Genomic DNA, 18,810 nt, shown 5'->3' with positions numbered 1-18,810 from the left:
CGTGCTCGTGGTCCCCAGAGGATGAACCCGAATGACTGAACACAAAATACCTCTAAAGACTTAAAGTTCCCTCAGGCTTTGGGGGCGGGGCTACACGCTGATTGACAGATGAAAACGCCATAAAGACATATATGGTGTCTTCACGTCCTCCTCAGTTCATTTATGATCACTTCCTGTCACTTCATAAGTACACCCACTTACAAACGGTCTGTGGACACACACACACACACACACACACACACACACTGACCTGCAGCTTCCAGAGGAAGTCCAGTCTGGCCGTGGACTCCACCTGCTGGGCGTGAAGGTAGAGGGCGAGGACGAAGACGGTGATGACGACCGGGGTCATGATCTTCAGAGGAACCTTGGAGTCCACGTCACAGCTGGAGGTCAGCGGGCACACACACACACACACACACACACACACACATTAGGTCTTTCAGTCACAATATGGGTGTAAGACGGACTCGTGTTAGCTCGTTAGCATCAGCGATACGGACGCTGCTAGCTCGATCGGGTGACGCCGTCCTGCTCACCTCGTCCCGTTTGTGTGGTTGGCACTAAGGGGGGAGGAGCAGAGCAGAACCAATGAGCTGTCAGAACAACAGAACAACAGGATCTACACGCGCACGATGACTCACGCGGCGGCGATGGCGTTGGCCGTCACCAGCAGGTCCTGGTTGTCGAAGAGGCTCACTTTGGGCACCTCCATGACGAGCAGGTAGAGCAGCTCGATGAAGAGCATGAGGAAGAGCTTCCCGATGCTGCTGATCTGCAGGAAGACGGAGCAGGCCAGCAGGCTGAGCAGCACACAGGAGGAGAAGTACTGGGGGAGACAGGGGGGAGACGGGGGGGAGAGTCACATTCACCTTTAAATCTCCCTCCTTGTTCAGGAACTACATCTCCACATGCGTCAGGGAATCGAGGAGGCCCAGAGGCAGGGTGAAGCAGTGGGGGGGGGGGGGGGGGCACACCTGTACCTCAGGTAAGCTGCAGACGAGGGCGTCGCCCCCACACAGGCTCAGCGGCGCGTCCAGGCTGACGTTGAGGAGGTGGGCGTGGCAGGCGGTGGCCAGGCTGACGTTAAGCTCCGCCCCGAGGCATCTCCGCAGGTCCAGGCTGCTGCAGGTGAACTGCAGGAGGTCAAAGGTCAGTGTCGGGATGCGAGCCGGGGGGGTAGGTGTGTGGGGGGGGGCTCACTCACGATGTTGATGAAGGCGGAGAGAAAGACGACGATGATGGTGAAGACGCCCACCAGCGTGCTGTTCAGTCTGGAGCGTACGATCCTCTTAGAGAGCGTCTGCAGGCCCGCGGGGAACACCTGGGGTCAAAGGTCATTCAAGTATGAGCAAACGACCACGTCAGAGGCGGCGCGGCGGCGCTTTGTGCAGAGAGGCATCGACAATCATCTCATCGCTGCACAGGAAGCCACGACTGCATGGCCGCCGGAAGGGTTAAAGGTCAGGTTACGTGTTCCACAGAAGAAGAGGAGCATCGGGGGGGAACTGACCCCGAAGCAGCAGTACACGGTGGACACCAGCATGACGGCCGCCAGGACGACCAGGCCCCCGGCGAAGAAGCCCGCCATCAGACCGGAGCTGCAGACGCAGAGAAGACAGACGATAGAACAACGTCTGCCGTCGAAGCTACACTGATGTTTAATCACCTCCTCAGGTGAGTTTCACTCGTACACTGAGTCTGCGTTAGTGTTTACAGGTGCATCAGCTACAGGTGGAGAGACTCACTGCGGCCTTCATGTCACATGACGGCGTTAATGAAAGGTGTTTGCGAGGAGCAGTGATGCTGGTCACGACTCGTATGGATGTGTGTACATACATATTCATCCACGTCGCGTTACGCTGGTTATGACTCACGCTGGAACGATGACGACCTGGATGCAGCAGATGAAGAGAAAGACGAGGGAGGCGCACGCCACGTAGGCCCCGAACCTGGAGTCCACCTGTTTGGAGTACTGCAGGAGGAGGAAACATCTTCAACATCTGGATTTATTCCCTCAGTGAACATTGTAAACATGAGTCCATGGTCTCAGTCTCCAGTTTCAAGTCTTCTTCAGTGCAGCGTGATGTTCGTCTAGTGACTGATGGTCCATTTAGAGTGATTGACAGGTCTCTATGTTCTCCTCAGATACGGTCACTTCCTGTCCATGAGTCAATGAACAGCATGCTGGGAGACCTTCGGCTCTTCTTGTGGGTTAGTGGACGTATTCTTGAAGCCGCTTCACAGAACTGCTTCCACCCAGTGAAGAAGAGTCCGTGGACTGAAGGCTGAGATCTTCCTCACTTCCTAACGCTCGTTCCAGGGAAGTGAGCTCCGCCCTCTCTTCTCCAGCCCGTCCTGATGTGCTGCTGTTCTTGCAGTGTGTGTGTGTGTGTGTGTGTGTGTGTGTGTGTGTGCGTGCGTCCTCACCTTCTTCTCCAGGTCGGGCTCCCTGAAGGTGAGCAGGAACTTCTTGACGTGTTCGGAGCGCAGGCGGTCGATGCTTCGTGCGTCGATGGCGCGGCCCAGGAACTCGTCCACCTCGTCCTCCGGGTTCAGGTTCTCCTGAGCGTTTCTGAAAATGAAGTTCCTGAATGACACGACAGGAGACCTGTGACATCATTTCCTTTCATGTACCAGGAACAAATGTCAATAAGACGCACGTGTTGTGCAGCGGTGAACCGGTACAAACAGGAAGTCAGCTGTTTTTCACTAATCGTTGAGAAGATAAGATCCCTTTGCTGGTGGACTTTAGGATCCCGGATATATTTGATAATCTTCATTTCTGTGATGAAGTGAGAACTTGATCTACGTTGAACTTCAGTATTTTCTTTCTTCTAGCTCCGTTTTTGGTCTCCACCAAGAATTCATCATCAACGATCATCAACATTCATAATAATCGTTTTGTAATCATTTTTCTTACTATTTACTTTTAAATATATTTAGGTATCTTCAAACGTTTCGTGGTGCCAAACGTTTAGAAAACAAGTTTTATTTGTTATTATTACATTTTATCCAACTTCCGTATTCTAAAGCTGTCAGAGGGTTCATCAGATCGAATGCACTTCATCATTTTGGTATTAAATATTTGACCTTCAGGTGCCCGAGGACCTTCAGGTGCACGAGGACCTTCAGGTGCACGAGGCCTTTGTTCAGCTCGGTGTCGGTTACTCACTTGTCTTTGGGGTCTTCAAATCCCTGAGAGGAAAAGAGACGGATGTTCATGAGATGTAGATTTAAACTTCTTGTTCTCAATTCAATTCAATTTTCTTTTGTAGCCCAAAATCACATGAGAGGTCCTGTGACCTTTGACCCCCCCGACTGCACCAGTGTTTTGGTACATTTTGTAACAAGAAGATCAAGTTCAATAAATCTTAATTAAGTTGGTGCTAAATTAAAGACGTGCCCCCCTGATGCTGCTCACCATCCTCTTCATCTCCTTGGAGACCTGGTGGCCCCCCAGGTGGTTGTAGAAGGGCCGGTCGGTCCAGTGGCCGCTGGTGTGGCTCACAGAGTTGGTCCTCTGCCGGTTCATCTTGGCGATCAAGGCCTTCTCCTCCTTCTGGAAAGGATTCACGTCGAGCCGCTACGTTAACGTTTGTTTCATACGATCTCGTCCTCCGTTTCAACCATTCATTCGGAACTCACATCCTCTACGTTTTAGGAGCCGGAGCTCAGGCTTCTCCTCGAGGCGGCGCACTTTCAAAATAAAGCTGGTGGAATAATATCAATTTCCTCGGGACCTAAACGGGTTTTCTTTTCTTTGCAGGTCTTACAGTTTTAATCCTATTGACAAAACATGTGACACATGGTTACAGTGGATTTCGTCTTTTGTCCCATTATTATTTCTAGCTCATTTATCTCTGTTCCTTTTTAAATAATGTGCTTGTTTCTGTTGACATCGGTCCCACGTGTACGGTCACATGATGACAGATGATCCGACACGTGTCACATGACCAGCGTCCACATGGGACCAGAGCCACGCGTGTGTCCCATCAGGAGACGCTCTGTGGGTTCAACCCCCCCAGACGTGTCGCCTCAAACACCCAAAGTCTCTGCAGGTCAGATCGTAAAATATTCATATCATATGAAGCATATTTTAGTTTTAGACAAATAAAAAGCTTTTTAATTCTTTGTTTAAAGCACGACAGAAAAACCCTTTTCATGATCATTGAAGGTGAAGAATTAAATTGTTTTCCGGTTTAAAGATTTCAACTAATGAAAACGAGCACTTGACGCACAGTTTAAGACGTGTTTCCTTCAGCTTTTATATTCAATATGTATTTTAATATTTCCGGCCTCTCGTACCCGCTTCTGGCTGCAGCCCACGATGAGGAAGGTCTCGATGCTGTGCTTCAGCAGGTAGGCGTTCCGCTCGCCCCCCGCCCCGTCCTCCACGTCGTAGTCCCCGTTCAGGTAGTCCAGGGTGGCCTTGGTGATGTGGATGCGCCTGGAAGGACAGAGACACGCTGACGCGCCGCGACCCGCTGAGGTCAGCGAGCGGCCGACTGCGGCGACTTACCCGGCCTGCCCCCCCGCCTCCATCTGATTGGCCAGGGTGACGTCGTTGGACCAGACGTCGAACTGCCACTTCCTGAGTCCCAGCACGCCGCAGTGCACCCGGCCGCTGTGGATGCCCACCCGCATGTTCACGTTGACCCCGGTGACCTCACGGACCAGCCTGCAACAATTTGATCAAACTTTACTAAAGTTCTTCCTGGGGCGGCCCGGTGGTGTCGCGTGTGAATGGTTGTGTGTCCAGGGGGAACCCCGTCTGTCGCCTGGAGCTGGCTGGGACAGAATCCAGACCCCCGCGACCCCGTGTGCAGGATAACGCTTTGCAGATGGATGAAGTTTTTCCTGTGAACACGCTGATTGACAGGTTAAAACAAGGAGCTCTGGCTAAGGCTCCAAATGAGAGAACAGTGGTATTTGGGTGTGAACGTATTCCTCTAAAAAGTGACGTTATTTATTATAATTCCCACAGATGATAAATGATCCCAGTGAGCGATTAGAGATCAGCGGTTTTTCCTTCACCACTTCACTCTTTTCTTTCTTTTCTTAAAGCGCAACTTGCACTAAATGACGTGTTCATGAGTGTAACAACAACATGCAGTTTACTTCGCAGGCAGCTGCTGTCTGCATGCAGGGCTTTTATTGTGAAAGGGAAGATCTGGTCAGTTCGGATTGTGGTGATAAAGTGCTTCTCCCTGAGAGGGGACCGTTTGTGACCCCCGGGCCTTCCGACCCACCAGAACATTCCCGCATTGTGAATAGGGACTTACGAGATGGCCTCTATCATGTCCATGCCCATCTCCACGCAGCAGTGGGCGTGGTCGGCCCGCGCCTCCGGCAGCCCCGAGACGCAGTAGTAGCAGTCGCCCAGGATCTTGATGCGCAGGCAGTGGTTCTCCTGGTGGACGACAAGGAGTCAGGAGGTCCGGAGGAAACGCCAAGCAGCACGCAGCTCCCATCGCACACCTGCGTGTGTGTGTGCGTGTGTGTGCGTGTGTGTGTGCGTGTGTGTGTGTGTGCGTTCTCACAGCTGCCAGCTTGTCGAAGCGGGCGAAGAGTTCGTTGAGAGTCATCACGAGCTCCTGAGCCGTGCACTGAGACGCCAGGCTGGTGAAACCCTTGATGTCTGCAAATAAGATGCTGGGGGGTTCGGGGGGGCAGAAAGATGGAATAAAGGTGAGATGAGCTATTTATGAGAAAAGATGCAGAGCAGCCGGCTATGCTAAGCTAACTCAGATTGGGACCCTCAAAGACCTCAGTGAGGTAGCAGTGATGAAGAAGACCTCTTATTATGTGTTGAGGGTCCGGGTTTCTTCTTCACACACACACACACACACACACACACACACACACACTCTCACACACACACACACACACACACACACATGATGCTGGAATGAGAGGTGACATCTCTGCTCTGTAGAAGAATCACACGTTCATTTGCTCTCCTGCAGTAATACTAGTAGTACTAAGTACCAGGTAGTACTAACAGTAGTACTATTATGAATAATAATAGTTGCATGATCCTGAACGACACTACGACCTCATAATGATGATCCTGTGTGGAGGAGACAGGTGAGAAAAATAGCATGCGGCCTGTCGTTGTCGTGGCGACGCCTGCACCCCCCCCGGGGCTCCGTGGGTGGGCTGCAGCAGCCTGGATTTACCCCGATTACAGCACGCCGCATTTTACAGTCGTGCTACAGCAACGTTTCACAAGGCCTTTGTTGAGCCCTGTGTGTGTTTGTGTGTGTGTTTGTGTGTGTTTGTGTGTGTGTTTGTGTGTGTATTGTGTGTGTGTGTGTGTGTGTGTGTATTGTGTGTATTGTGTGTGTGTGTGTGTGTGTGTGTATTGTGTGTGTTTGCGTGAGGTGCTTGATGTGCACGCCTCCCACAGAACATGTTTGTTCTTCTTTCATAATCTATCGTGCGCGTGCGGTCGGTATTAATGTGCATGCAGGTCCTCGTGCACACGTCATTCTTCACTAAGTGGCTCTTTGTCCTTTTTACACACAAAGCGAATTCATTTGGCTCCACGTTTAGTTCAGCTATTTGTGTTGAAACACATGAAGTCGGGTTTAAATTTAATCCCAGTTTCTGAATATGATCCAGATCAGGATGATCATTGAATATTAAATATATATATATATATATATATATATATAATATTACACCTATTCATCACGTTCATCACCCTCTTCCCCCCGTGTGTGTGTACCTGACGTTGTCGTGCTTCTGGATGTAGATCTTGTGAAACATCATGTCCTCCTGCTTGGCGTTAATGTCGGCCTTCATCTCCATGGCAACGTGGCGGGGAAGCACTGAGAGCAGAAGACGCTCCTGCAGGAGAGTGTGGGACGTTAACGAGTGCAAGGTAAGCAAAGAGGCGGAGCCTGTGTGTGTCTGTGTGTGTGTGTGTGTGTGTGTGTGTGTGTGTGTGTCATTGCATTATCGGTCCTCTAAGCGTGTGGCTGCCGTGTCGTTCTGTTTCATTACATCGTCTATATCGAGATGTTGCCTCTAACTTCTGCAGAGGAGGAAACACTAGAAGATACAATGTGCTTTGTCACAGTTAATAGTTGATATATTAATAGTAATTGTAATAAATTGTAAGTATAATAATGCACCTGCACTCTGTCTGATAAAATGTATTAAAACACAGGAAACACAGGATTTCCTAAGCAGGTTCCTTAGGGGGCTTCTAGGCGAGAACCTTGGAGTAATTAATGCTTCTCAGTTTCACATGAAAAGAGAACCCTGTGTGTGTGTCTGCCAGCTCTTAGCAGATCCTCCATAAGGGGTTCTGGGGGAACCCTGAAGACCCTTCGAAGGACTCCACGAGCATCTGACCTGCTGCTGGTTCTCCCTCTGGGAGTGCAGGCGGGCCTGGATGCACTCCCTGGTCTCCTGGAAGGCCTCCCTCTGGGAGCCCTCGGCGGGGTAGTGGGTGCACACCCCCACGATGTTGGTGCAGGAGAAGATCAGCACGTTGGACACGATCTGTGGAGATGGAGATAAGCTCTGTGAATAAACACCATGTGATAAGTTGAGGAAGCAGACGTCCAGAGAAGGTCTGCAGGTGTTTGTGAGGGGCCCTCAGGCGGCCCGGGAAACCTCGCGCTGCGACAGCAGGGCAGCCGAGCGGACGCTTCTAGGTGTTCCCTTTGTGTTCCTCGCTCTGATGTGTGCGCCTCAGCGGAGCGGCAACAGACGTGGCGTCCGTGCGGCGAGCTTCCGGCATTCCTCCCGTCTAATGGGCCGACTGAGCCGGCCGGGTCACGTTCTCTGTCGCCGGAACAAACCGGACTAAAACGCAGCACGTCTCCATCGAGGGGCCAAAGGAACCTCAGCGGGTCACCATGAAAACACACTGGGGGGAGGGGAGGAGCCACCGGCGAGGGAGATGAAGAAAGGAGGAGCGAGACGTTCCTACAGCTACAGATGTAGCGTGAGGAGCATCATACATACATGACGTTCTATGTTCAACGTTCAGACGCTGCGAGAACAAGCGACCTGTGAGAGGTGGAGCAGATCCAGACGTCCTGAGGAACGCTGCGAGATGAATCCATAGAACGTCTGCTGCCTGCTGGGGAACTCTGAACTGGTCCCAGTGTGACATTTACAAGATAGGATCAGATGAAGCCTCCTAACAGGTCGATGCAAAGATCCCCGGCTTCTTCTTCCACTGCCGGGCTTTTCCTCACATATAAAAGCTCAACAGGTGTCTTTGCGTTGTCTACCTGTACTACGGATTCCTTGTTTCCTCTGGGTTTGTTCTCTTTATAGACGCAACGCGGCTTCAGAAAAGGTCCAAACTTTCCTCCTCAGCTAAATTGATCTTTAAGTTACAGACAGACACACAAACAGAGACTCTTTGTCCTGGTTTCTAGTGTCTAGTGTTTAATGAGTAAACACCTGCAGGCAGAGACAGAAGGCCTCATTATGTATCAATAATCAATCAATCAATCAATCCATCAATCAATCCATCAATCCATCAACAGTTAAATTCACAGAGGAGCTTTTAAAGGAATCAGATGCAACTTCAAGCATTTATTAATGACAGGCGAGACGACGACAACACGCATCAATGGATGGAAATGAAGACACAATAGAATGTGTAATGAAATGTGAATGAAACTCCAGAATAAAAGGAGCATGATTGACAAGCGTGCTCGTCATCTAAAGGAACCCTCCCCACCGGTACAGGCCTCGTTCAACCGGTATGCGAGTATTAATAGTGTTAATAAATCCAACCTCACTGCAGACCTTTTAAAAAAAGGAATCCCATGTGTAAGATTAACAGTTAACGTTACTTTAGTGACTGATTAATAATTGCCAGCAGAGGCCATAAAAACAACTGAGCAGATCGTCGGTGTCAATATTTACCCAGCAGCCTGTGCTTCACCTTCCTGTTCCCCCCTTTACACCCCCCCAACACGCTTCAACACGCCTCCAACACACCTTCAACACGCCTCCAACCCGCCTTCAACACGCGCCAACCCGCCTCCAACCCGCCTTTAACGCGCTCCTAACACGCCTCCAACGGCCTTTCGACAGGCCTTTAACACGCCTTCAACATGCCTCCAACACACCATCAACACGCCTTCAACACGCGCCAACCCGCCTCTAACACGCCTCCAACACACCTTTAACGCGCTCCTAACACGCCTCCAACGGCCTTTCGACAGGCCTTTAACACGCCTTCAACACGCCTCCAACACGCCTCCAACACGCCTCCAACACGCCTCCAACACACCTTTAACACGCACCAACGCATTCCAAACACGCCTTCAGACATGATTCCTGTAAATGAATCAAAGAATCACAAAATGTTGTTGTTGTTTACGCTTGTGTTTCCCTCAGCATTGTGGGAAACATTCCTGTGGCAGTCAGCTGACAGGAAGTGCACCTCCTAAAAAGGGCATTTTGCCCTGAATCCCACTGGAAGCACTTCCTCCCTGCAGCTTCTCGTCGGTCACCATGGAGACGCTTAGCTGAGCAATCCGTGCACGACTCATCGAGCAGAACATAAAAGGCCGGATTGTTTCCTTTTGAAATGAAACCTCACAAAGTCTCGCAGGGGAAGAAGCCTGCGCTTTATTTCCAGCGGAAAGTCTGTCAGCTGAGTCCCTCCGGTCGGAAGCGACTTTCACCTCTGATTAGATCATCTGCATTGATTAGGAGCTCACAGCGGGCGCATTGTGAGGGAGCTACAGGTCATGTGAGCGCGAGTAAGTCTGTCGCGCCGCAGCCGGCGGCCTGTTCTTGTTTTCGTGGATTTCACCTCAAAAAGAGTCAGCTGCTCGGTTAATGCAAACAACCCCGAAGGAAAGCTTCTGTTCCGTCGCCATGACGACCCCATAAGACCGCTATTGTCCCGCTGCCGTGTTCGGGGGAGGCCGAGTGCACTCTGCATGCGCATTAAACCAAAGGTACCTAATGGAGGCTGGAAGCTTTCCACTGGGACTCGGTGGCGTGGAGTCACACGGGAGGACGAGCTGAACGTGGAGCCGTCGTCACGTGATGGTCTGCGTGTTTCATTCGACGGGATTTTTACATGAACGCCGTCAACAGCTTCGCACAAGCAGACTTTATTCCTGACGTGCACGCGTCACTTTTCCGTTTCTGTAAAGAACATTTGATTTTTCTCAGTTTGAGCAACAGGGAGATTTTCTTGCAGTCCTCAGAGTTTTGCTGCGTTAGTATTAAGAATTAAAACTAATTTAAAACTTCCAGCACAGCGGCTGTGGCCTGTTGGGGTCATCGGAGGTCTTTTACTGATATCACATCTTTAACATTAGATATTAAACAGGTGGAATCCTCTGGTTGTGAACATACAAAGTTAATCTGCACACAGGCTACGAGTGGTACTACAGACCAGCACAGGGCTAGCTGGTTAGCATGCTAACTTCGATTAGCCACGGAACAAGACGTGATCTAAAGAAGCCCGTCGCTGAGCTTTGACCGACAGCATCTCTGCCACGAACGTGCTTTCAAGCGGACGCTGACCTCCTGGGAGGTGGAAAGGTCAGCGCGCCGGTCTCGCCTTTGAAGAAGAAAGACAAGCCCGCCAACAAACAAACCCAAACCCGTTTCATTTCTCATCCTGCGCTTCAAATGGAGGAGATCGACTGTGACTCTCCACCTTTGATGTCAGCGCCGACTCCGGCTTCTGACAGCAAACAAACCCACACTGAAACATCCAGGTGCCCAAAACTAGAAGAAATTACTTTAACATCTTCTGAAAAGATTCATTTGCTGTAAAAATGTGCAACGATATTTTACAAAAAGGAAAAGCGATGTTCGTAGCCATCAGGACATCGACATTCATCACTGTGAGTATTACACCTGTACCAGCAGGTGGCTAACCTAGCTTAGCACAGCGCGGCTAATGGGGCCGGAGGTCATTATGGGATGGCGACCGGGAGTCCAGTGATTCCAGCTGTTAGTCCGTAACACATCTTAGATCACATCCCGAGCCTCAAACCCGCTGACACTGTCAAACCTCAGTGAGAAGCCTCCTACTTCATCTCAGCCATCGTTTCTCCTCCGACTCGCTCACAGAGCATCTGGCTGAGCAGAAGGGAAACCACATATGTGAGAAGAGCCATCCAGAGAGAGGAGACCCCCGTACCACCCGTGAGCCGAACTCTTCCCCTGTATATTTACTCGCCCCGTTAGGAGAAACATTGTGCTCTCCAGCGACGGCGTGTAAATAAAGACGTGGTGACAAAAAGGTGAAGACCTGACGTGTGACGTGGCGCCGCCGCTCTTCCTGAGATGAGCGACAACTTTCTCCTGCTAGTCAGAAGCTGAACCGAAGCCCTCCGTTGTCCACGGCGGGTTCAGTCGTCCTCCTGACCATCTCCTCCAGTCACTACTCACTTTGACCCTCCTCTTCCTCCACCATCTACCACGCAAAACCCGTCAATCACCTCAAAGACATCTCCAAACTCCGCCCACTTCCACCCTGTCGGACACAGAGAAGCTCGTCCACGCCTTTATCTCCTCAACACTGGACCACTGTAACAGTGAAGAACATCAAGAACATCCAGATTCCCACCAGCGCTGTGATGAGAGCAAATATGAGCCCACGAGAGCTCCACCCAGAGCTCCACCCAGAGCTCCACCCAGAGCTCCACCCGCCGCCTCAGATCTACAAGCAGCTCCCAAAACGAGCTCCACCCGCGGTCACGCCGCCTCGGCTCCTCTGGAACTCACTGAGTACACTTTGGTTTACATCGAGTCATGAGCTGACCTCTGACCTGCTGCTGCAGCAGCCTCAGACTCCCTCCATATAAGGCCGGGCGGGGACGACTCCGGGCGTCCTCTACCCGCCCCCCCACCCTCCCCCCGAATACACGAGGGACACATCCGTCCTCAGCACAAACACGGCGCCTCGATAACCTCGGTTTATTGCTCCGGCCTAAAAATACAGAGGAGACTTTTCTCTCCCTTGTTTGGTCCTTTTGTTTAACTAAAGATAAATATATTATATAAAAATATATTAGTGGAAAACCATGTAAACTCTTTAAAACATCTATTGCCACGACAGGAGAACATGTGATAATCATTTCTCATAACGCAGCTTCTCAATTACAAACAAAACTCATTTTCTTCTTTCTGTTTCGCACATATTTTTAAATCATTATACTTCATGTTGTTGTATTTGTGCTCTCATGTTATCACCTAGTTGTATTCAGAAAGCCTCACGTCAACTGGTTTATGAACCCTGAATAAACTATTTTCCTGTAATTGAATCACAGTAAAGGGACAGAGGAGAAGCAGAAATAACGGTGATTATTTGTTGTAAGTCTGAATCCATGTTTTGTTACTTCTGTCTGCAGAGAGACGAGCAAAGACGCTTTAAAATGCTTCTTCTGTCGTCCATCACCTCTCAGAATAACGACATCTACATGAGTTTGTGCCGCATGACATTCCTACGTATATTTACACACTGACATGTACTTATACACACGGCGTCTGGTGTCCTCAGAGAGGAGGAACTTCATTTGTTCCTTTTCTTAAGACTCACATGATGTACGTTTGTTTGTGTGTGTTTACTTCACACCAACATGTGTAAACAGTTCTCTCCCTCCATGGTTTCACCGGTGAGTCTCCCCCCCCAGCCTGAAGACAGGACCCTGGATCGGTCCGTTACCGACGGTAACGGTTTGCTTTCCACAATCACACGATGCGCTCAGTGGACTCTTCCACCTCCACAAAGAGCACGAGGTCCAATCAGAACCGAGGCGATGGAGTGGGTTCACAGAAAGGCGCTGTGACGCCGTTCATGCTTCTTTCTGATGCCGCCATTAAAACGGTAGAATGTGCCGCCGGCGGCGCCATTGTTCCTCCAGCAGGTTTCTGCGCTTACTGATGAAGCTGCTCGGCTTGATTTGGGATAAAATGTTAACACAAGCCGTCTTCTTTAGTGAATCATGGTCCATTTAGAGTCAAAGAGACCATGAAGCAGGGGATGGAGGCTTTAGGGCGGGGCTACACAGTGATTGACAGGTCATCAGAAACGTATTCAGCGCCTCTACGTCTCTTCACAGGTAGAACAAAAACAAGATGGCGACGGCTGAACAGCATCAGCATCCGTAGGAAGAAACACAAATGTGCTGTTGGGATTTCAAAATAAAGGCGCATCTTAAAGGGAACGATAAGGATATTTACATTGATGACGCGTTGTTACCAAGCAGTGAAGAGAGGAGAAGGATGTTGGACTGTTTGGTCACAAGGACGTTGGTTCCTGAACAAGAAACTGAGGGGATTTCATGCTTGTGTTTTGCCCCCAGAACAATCCATCCTGCTTCACGCTGTAACAGCTTTGGTGGGTTCTCGTCTGCTTCCTGTTAGCCACACGGTGTTGGTGCCATAAGTCAGCGTGACGGGAGTGTGGAAGAGTCCCGACCCTCGGCTCCGGCTGTGTTGGGCGGCATATGGCCGGGTGGGAGGTGGAAACAGGAAGTAACCGTCTCCCTGGATATCGTGCTTTTACACGTGAGACACGCGTTGTGTTCATGAGCTTTAAAGCTGAGCTCTGATTCCCAAAAGAAGAGAGGAAAACATCCACATGCAGTGGGCAGAAAGGTGGACTCGCCTAATCGGGGACATTTATTGCCATAATACGTCAGACATACAAGGAATTTGACTTGGCGGTTGGTGTGTGACATTGGACAGTAAGACAATGGACAACAAGACAATACAAGTGCATGTGGAACAACACACACACACACACACACACACACACACAATCTATGTCCTCATCTCATGCCGGGTTGCATCAAAACATGTCAAAGCCATTTTTAAACCACTGCTCTTTCTAAACATTACAGGTCTGGAACTGAAGTCTCAACCACTACGAAGGGAAATTGTAAAATAATAATTATACTCTTCATTCACACTCGGACACGAGGGCCGTTTGCACAGGGAAGGTACAACCCACCAGGAACCACCGTCCCTGTCCCGTTTTAACGGTTCTCAGAAACATTTAGCGTCACGGTTGCCAAGCAACAAGGAAAAAAACAAACTACGGGGCCAATCGGAAGATGGCGATTAAAGTGTCTGAGCAACGATGTCGTCACGGAGCCTCTTGGGTTTCTTTCTGTCGTAGAGAACGATGACTGTGAAGTATTACACGTTAACACGTTAGAGTCAGGGGGGGCAGAAACGCAGCTTTACCAGCTGGACCAACATTGACACAACGCTTTGTGTCCGTGTGACATTAAAGTTAAAGCTGCATTCTCTGTAGTGACCAGCAGGGGGCGACTCCTCTGCTCCCATAGACGTCTATGAGGAAATGACTCTACTTCTCTGTAGTGACCAGCAGGGGGCGACTCCTCTGCTCCCATAGACGTCTATGAGGAAATGACTCTACTTCTCTGTAGTGACCAGCAGGGGGCGACTCCTCTGCTCCCATAGACGTCTATGAGGAAATGACTCTACTTCTCTGTAGTGACCAGCAGGGGGCGACTCCTCTGCTCCCATAGACGTCTATGAGGAAATGACTCTACTTCTCTCTTGATTTATTCCCTCAGTAAACATTGTGAACATGAGTTTATGGTCTCAGTCTCTAGTTCCAGGTCTTCTTCAACCTGATGTACTTACATTTAGTTATTTATCTATTATAAGACGTGTTTGACTCCCAGGAAGTGAACAGCTGTGGCCATAAACACGAGGAAATGAACTGTTGGGTTCCACGGTTCCTCGGCCCTTTTCCTTCTCAGTTGGAGTCCGGTGGGAGGACAGTGTCATCCATGTGCGGCTCGACTCCTAGTCCTGGTTCCTGTTGAGACAAACTCATCGTCTCCTGAATGTGCTCCAATAATAAATCCACATGGGCCGGAGCGGTTTACTTCCTGGGTTCATTATTTATTGCGAGACATTGTTGGCTTTCAGATGTCCTCTTGAGATTCTCTTATTATAAACTGGTCACGTCTTGCGGGGCTGTCCCGTGCGATGAGGCCGGGACTTGCTCCTCCACCCAGGTGCTGCTTGAGGGCCAGATTTGAAGAAGCGAGTCCGACTCAGCGGCGTCTGAAAGGTGATATCCACGCAGGCTTTCAGAACCCACTGAAGGTGCATCATTGATACTCTGCAGTATTTTCACTTCTGCAGCCTACTGTTACATCTCTACATTGCAACGATGACGCATCAATGCCAGAGGTATTCAATTAAGCCGTTAGCCGTAGTGCTAACGTGACTAGCTCCTTCTGTTGATCAAAACGCTGATGTTGTTGATGCAATGAGTCCTCGTGCCGCGGGGTCACGAGGTGAAGGTAAGTGATGACCAACGGAGAGCAGCAGCTCCTTATCACACTCAATATTCATTTTCTATATAAACCCATAGCACGTAAAACGCCTGAAACAAACGGCGTAGTGAGCAAGAAGCAGAAGCACAGATAAATATTTCCTTATTAGTGGTGTATGCTGTAATTATAACCCCCCCCCCGACCCCAAACGACCTCAGCATGAGTCGAAATTCCTTCGTTAATGAACGTCAGCAGCAGAAAGGACGAAGAGTTATTTGTGAATGTCGGTGTCAGAGGAAGAGACGGCGAGTCCTCTGCCCGATGCATCCGAGGCCTCAGAGAAGTGAAGAGGAGGAGAACTCTGCCTCCTCAAACGCACGACATCACAATTCAAAAGCCATGTGGCTACGAGAGCTGACGCGCTGAAGGAAGGTGAAGGTAGAAGGCTGAGAGAGGTCTGATGAGCAGAACCGATGGAAAGCACAACGATGTTGTGGGAGACCGGCTGGGCCTTCAGGCGATGCCAACGCGAGCACCTGGAATGAGCACATTCATCACGGACCAGCAGCTCGGCAGGAATGTGCGCTGTAAAGACTTTATGAGCAGCTCATTACGACGCGTCGACTGTCACTTCATTACAAGCAAAACAAACAGGCTGAAGTCTTTCCAGCCAACGACGAAAGCCTCTTTAAAAGAGCTTAGAGCTCAGATATGTGACCCCCAATCACACAAGTCATTCCTGTTGTTCATGGTCAACATGAAGGCGTCAGGATCTGCTGCAGAACTAACATGAAGACACACATAAAGCCACCAATGTCAGATAAACATCTTATTCTAATGAAAAGAGTTAAGATTTATATGTTAAACCAACCGTGACGCAACAGCGAGCAACAATAAATATCCGTCTTTACTAAACGGGAGCTGAAATGTGCAGCGAAACCCAAACAGAAGCTTCCTGATGGATTATAAGGCTGAGAATGTGCACAAATAAATCAATACATTTATGTAACCAGACGTGTCACGAGACAAATGGACCAACGTTCACTGGATGAACATCGTGATGTACTGAAGAAGACCTGAAACTAGAGACTGAGACCATAAACTCGTGTTTACAATGTTTACTGAGGGAATAAATCCAGAGAGAAGTGGAGTCATTTCCTCATAGACGTCTATGGGAGCAGAGGAGTCGCCCCCTGCTGGTCACTACAGAGAAGTAGAGTCATTTCCTCATAGACGTCTATGGGAGCAGAGGAGTCGCCCCCTGCTGGTCACTACAGAGAAGTAGAGTCATTTCCTCATAGACGTCTATGGGAGCAGAGGAGTCGCCCCCTGCTGGTCACTACAGAGAAGTAGAGTCATTTCCTCATAGACGTCTATGGGAGCAGAGGAGTCGCCCCCTGCTGGTCACTACACAGAATGCAGCTTTAACACGTGACCCTTTGACTGGAGGATCAACCCTGCTGATGAAGGAGAACATCAGAGCATCTGTTTGTTCTTTTCTAAATTGCCCCCAGGTTACAGACTATTATAAGAAAGTCAAAGCCTCCCTGATGATCTTATGCACAAGTTTTCTGCCTCCCTGAGGAGCAACGAGCCAGCTGATAAAGTTGCCATAGCGACCAGCACCTACAGCCCAAAGCAAAGTCTCTGTCTATACAGACCAGCAGCACAATTTGTCCCTTAAACTATTTAATTAAGTTTCACTTTGTTTAAGTGGCGGCAGGCTAAATAAAATAAAACGTCCCCAATGGGATATTTGTTTCTTATCTGTCTTGTATCACTGCGGGGGCCGACGAGGCTCCTAATGGCTCCACAAGAACGTGGTCAGGTGTGTTTGGAACCTTCTCGTAGTGACCTGGCTCGAGGCGCCCGCTGAGCGCCGCAGAAGAGCCGCTTCCAGAGCGCAGGTCACGCTGCGCACAAGCGGCGGCGCTCCTGTGCGTCTTTGCGCTTTAGAAGAGCCCCCCCCCCCGACCCCCCCCCCCCCCCACGTACCTGCTTCCACAGAAAGCTGTCCACGCCGTTCAGCACCCAGGAGACGGACACGTGGATGGCGGACAGAATAACGCCGGTGATGACCGCGGCGCGCATCCTCACGGGCAGCAGCGTGTAGATGACGTGGATGAAGAACACGGTCCACCAGATGCCCTCGGACGCGCTCCTGGGCCGCACCAGCAGCACCCCGACCACCTGCACCAGCAGCACCAGCAGGATCACCGCGTAGCACGCGACCCACATGTGGTCCTGGTGGAACCCGTTGCGGTTGCACACCACCATGAGGACGAGCGTGAGGACGACGGCCGCGGAGAACACGGCCACGTACGCGACGCTCGGCCCCGCCGGCCCGGCGCCGGAGCAGTGGAAGCCCAGCATGACGCCGAAGACCAGGACCAGCACGGCCGTGAGCATCGTCAGGCTGCTCTGGTTCAGGCGGAAGAAGTAGCGCTGGTAGAGCCGCTCCAACTTCTCCGACTGGAATTTCTTGGATCTGAAAATGCGCGTGACGCCGGAGCAGCACGCCGCCAGAGAGAAGCTCACCTCGGGCATGACCTCCCCCCCCTCGCCGGCCCCCCGCTCCTCCAGGCCTAGCTCCACGGACTTGGGTCGCACCTCGCCGTCTGGCCGCTCCGGGCGCGCGCGGGTCTGGCCTCGGCTCTCCTCGCCATGGTCCTGCCAAGCCGACCGGGACCTGAAGCTGACCCGGCTGACGGTCGTCGCGGTGGTTCTGCCGGGCCGCCGGTGCTCCTGGGCGTCCTCCTCCCGCCACCGGCCGCTGGTCCGCGGGAGCTTCTCTCGCGGGGTGCTGGAGTGCGGGCGCCCGTTGGCCACGGACTCAGACTCTGCCCAAGCCGATCTGTGCTCGGTCCCTCCCCTCGGCCCGGGCGCACCGGCTCCGGGTGGGCTGACGCTGTTTGGTCTGGACATGTCGGGGGGCGCCGGGAGGCAACGCGCCGAACTTTAGTTCCACTGGACGATCCCGGAAACTATCGAGTCCCGCGGGAGCTGTCATGAGTCGGGCTTCCCATGAGTCCCCGCACTGACCATTCAGGTACGAATCAATAAAGCATGGGTGAGATTATCCACAGCGAGACCCAAGGGGGGAGGGAGGGGAGGGGGAGGGGGGAGGTGGAGGAGGGTGGAGGGGGGCTTTGGGGATAAACATGCGCAGAAGCCGCGGGGGAGCCGGCTTCGCCACAGCAGGAGGGACCATCGGATCCAGGTGGACTCGGCTCTACATCATCGGGCCCAATTAAGCAGCGAAAGCATCACGCGCCCCCCGGAGGGCCGCGCGCGGCCGCCCCCATTCAATTAGATCCGGAGGCAAACGAGGGGGGGTAGAAGGTGGAAGGAGAATCCAGGTGTCCCTCAGGGCTCGATGCAGCGGCGCGGAGCGAGCAGCGCGGCGGGAGCCTCACGTTTGGCCGAAAAGCGCATCATCACGACCCCCCCTCCTCCCCCTCCCCCCCCCCCCCCCCACACACACAGCCCGCTCCAGGAGACTCCGCCGCTCCTCCTCCCCGGGGCATGGCGCTGTCTCCGC

General features: G+C 51.4%; 1 protein-coding gene across 2 annotated transcripts in view; it reads right to left on the bottom strand.

The window, feature by feature from the left end:
• The window catches only part of adcy5 (adenylate cyclase 5), a 21,999-nt gene extending 3,189 nt beyond the window's left edge, over nucleotides 1-18,810 (bottom strand). The window contains exons 1-17 of one of the 2 annotated variants that reach the window (XM_078090982.1): nucleotides 17,265-18,810; nucleotides 7,363-7,512; nucleotides 6,731-6,852; nucleotides 5,541-5,652; nucleotides 5,283-5,410; nucleotides 4,520-4,678; nucleotides 4,306-4,447; nucleotides 3,422-3,559; nucleotides 3,173-3,195; nucleotides 2,428-2,587; nucleotides 1,875-1,972; nucleotides 1,511-1,598; nucleotides 1,205-1,321; nucleotides 981-1,133; nucleotides 642-826; nucleotides 537-560; nucleotides 251-383 (exon numbers count right to left, since the gene is read on the bottom strand). In XM_078090982.1, the coding sequence (XP_077947108.1) occupies nucleotides 251-383; nucleotides 537-560; nucleotides 642-826; nucleotides 981-1,133; nucleotides 1,205-1,321; nucleotides 1,511-1,598; nucleotides 1,875-1,972; nucleotides 2,428-2,587; nucleotides 3,173-3,195; nucleotides 3,422-3,559; nucleotides 4,306-4,447; nucleotides 4,520-4,678; nucleotides 5,283-5,410; nucleotides 5,541-5,652; nucleotides 6,731-6,852; nucleotides 7,363-7,512; nucleotides 17,265-18,194 (2,862 nt within the window). In that variant the 5' untranslated portion in view covers nucleotides 18,195-18,810. The remainder of the gene's footprint in view (nucleotides 1-250; nucleotides 384-536; nucleotides 561-641; nucleotides 827-980; nucleotides 1,134-1,204; nucleotides 1,322-1,510; nucleotides 1,599-1,874; nucleotides 1,973-2,427; nucleotides 2,588-3,172; nucleotides 3,196-3,421; nucleotides 3,560-4,305; nucleotides 4,448-4,519; nucleotides 4,679-5,282; nucleotides 5,411-5,540; nucleotides 5,653-6,730; nucleotides 6,853-7,362; nucleotides 7,513-17,264) is intronic. The other variant, XM_078090983.1, reaches the window with a different exon arrangement.

This window comes from Gasterosteus aculeatus, chromosome 16, assembly GCF_964276395.1.
Source record: "Gasterosteus aculeatus chromosome 16, fGasAcu3.hap1.1, whole genome shotgun sequence".
NCBI classification, from domain to species: domain Eukaryota; kingdom Metazoa; phylum Chordata; class Actinopteri; order Perciformes; family Gasterosteidae; genus Gasterosteus; species Gasterosteus aculeatus.
This window is presented reverse-complemented; position numbering and strand designations above follow the sequence as displayed.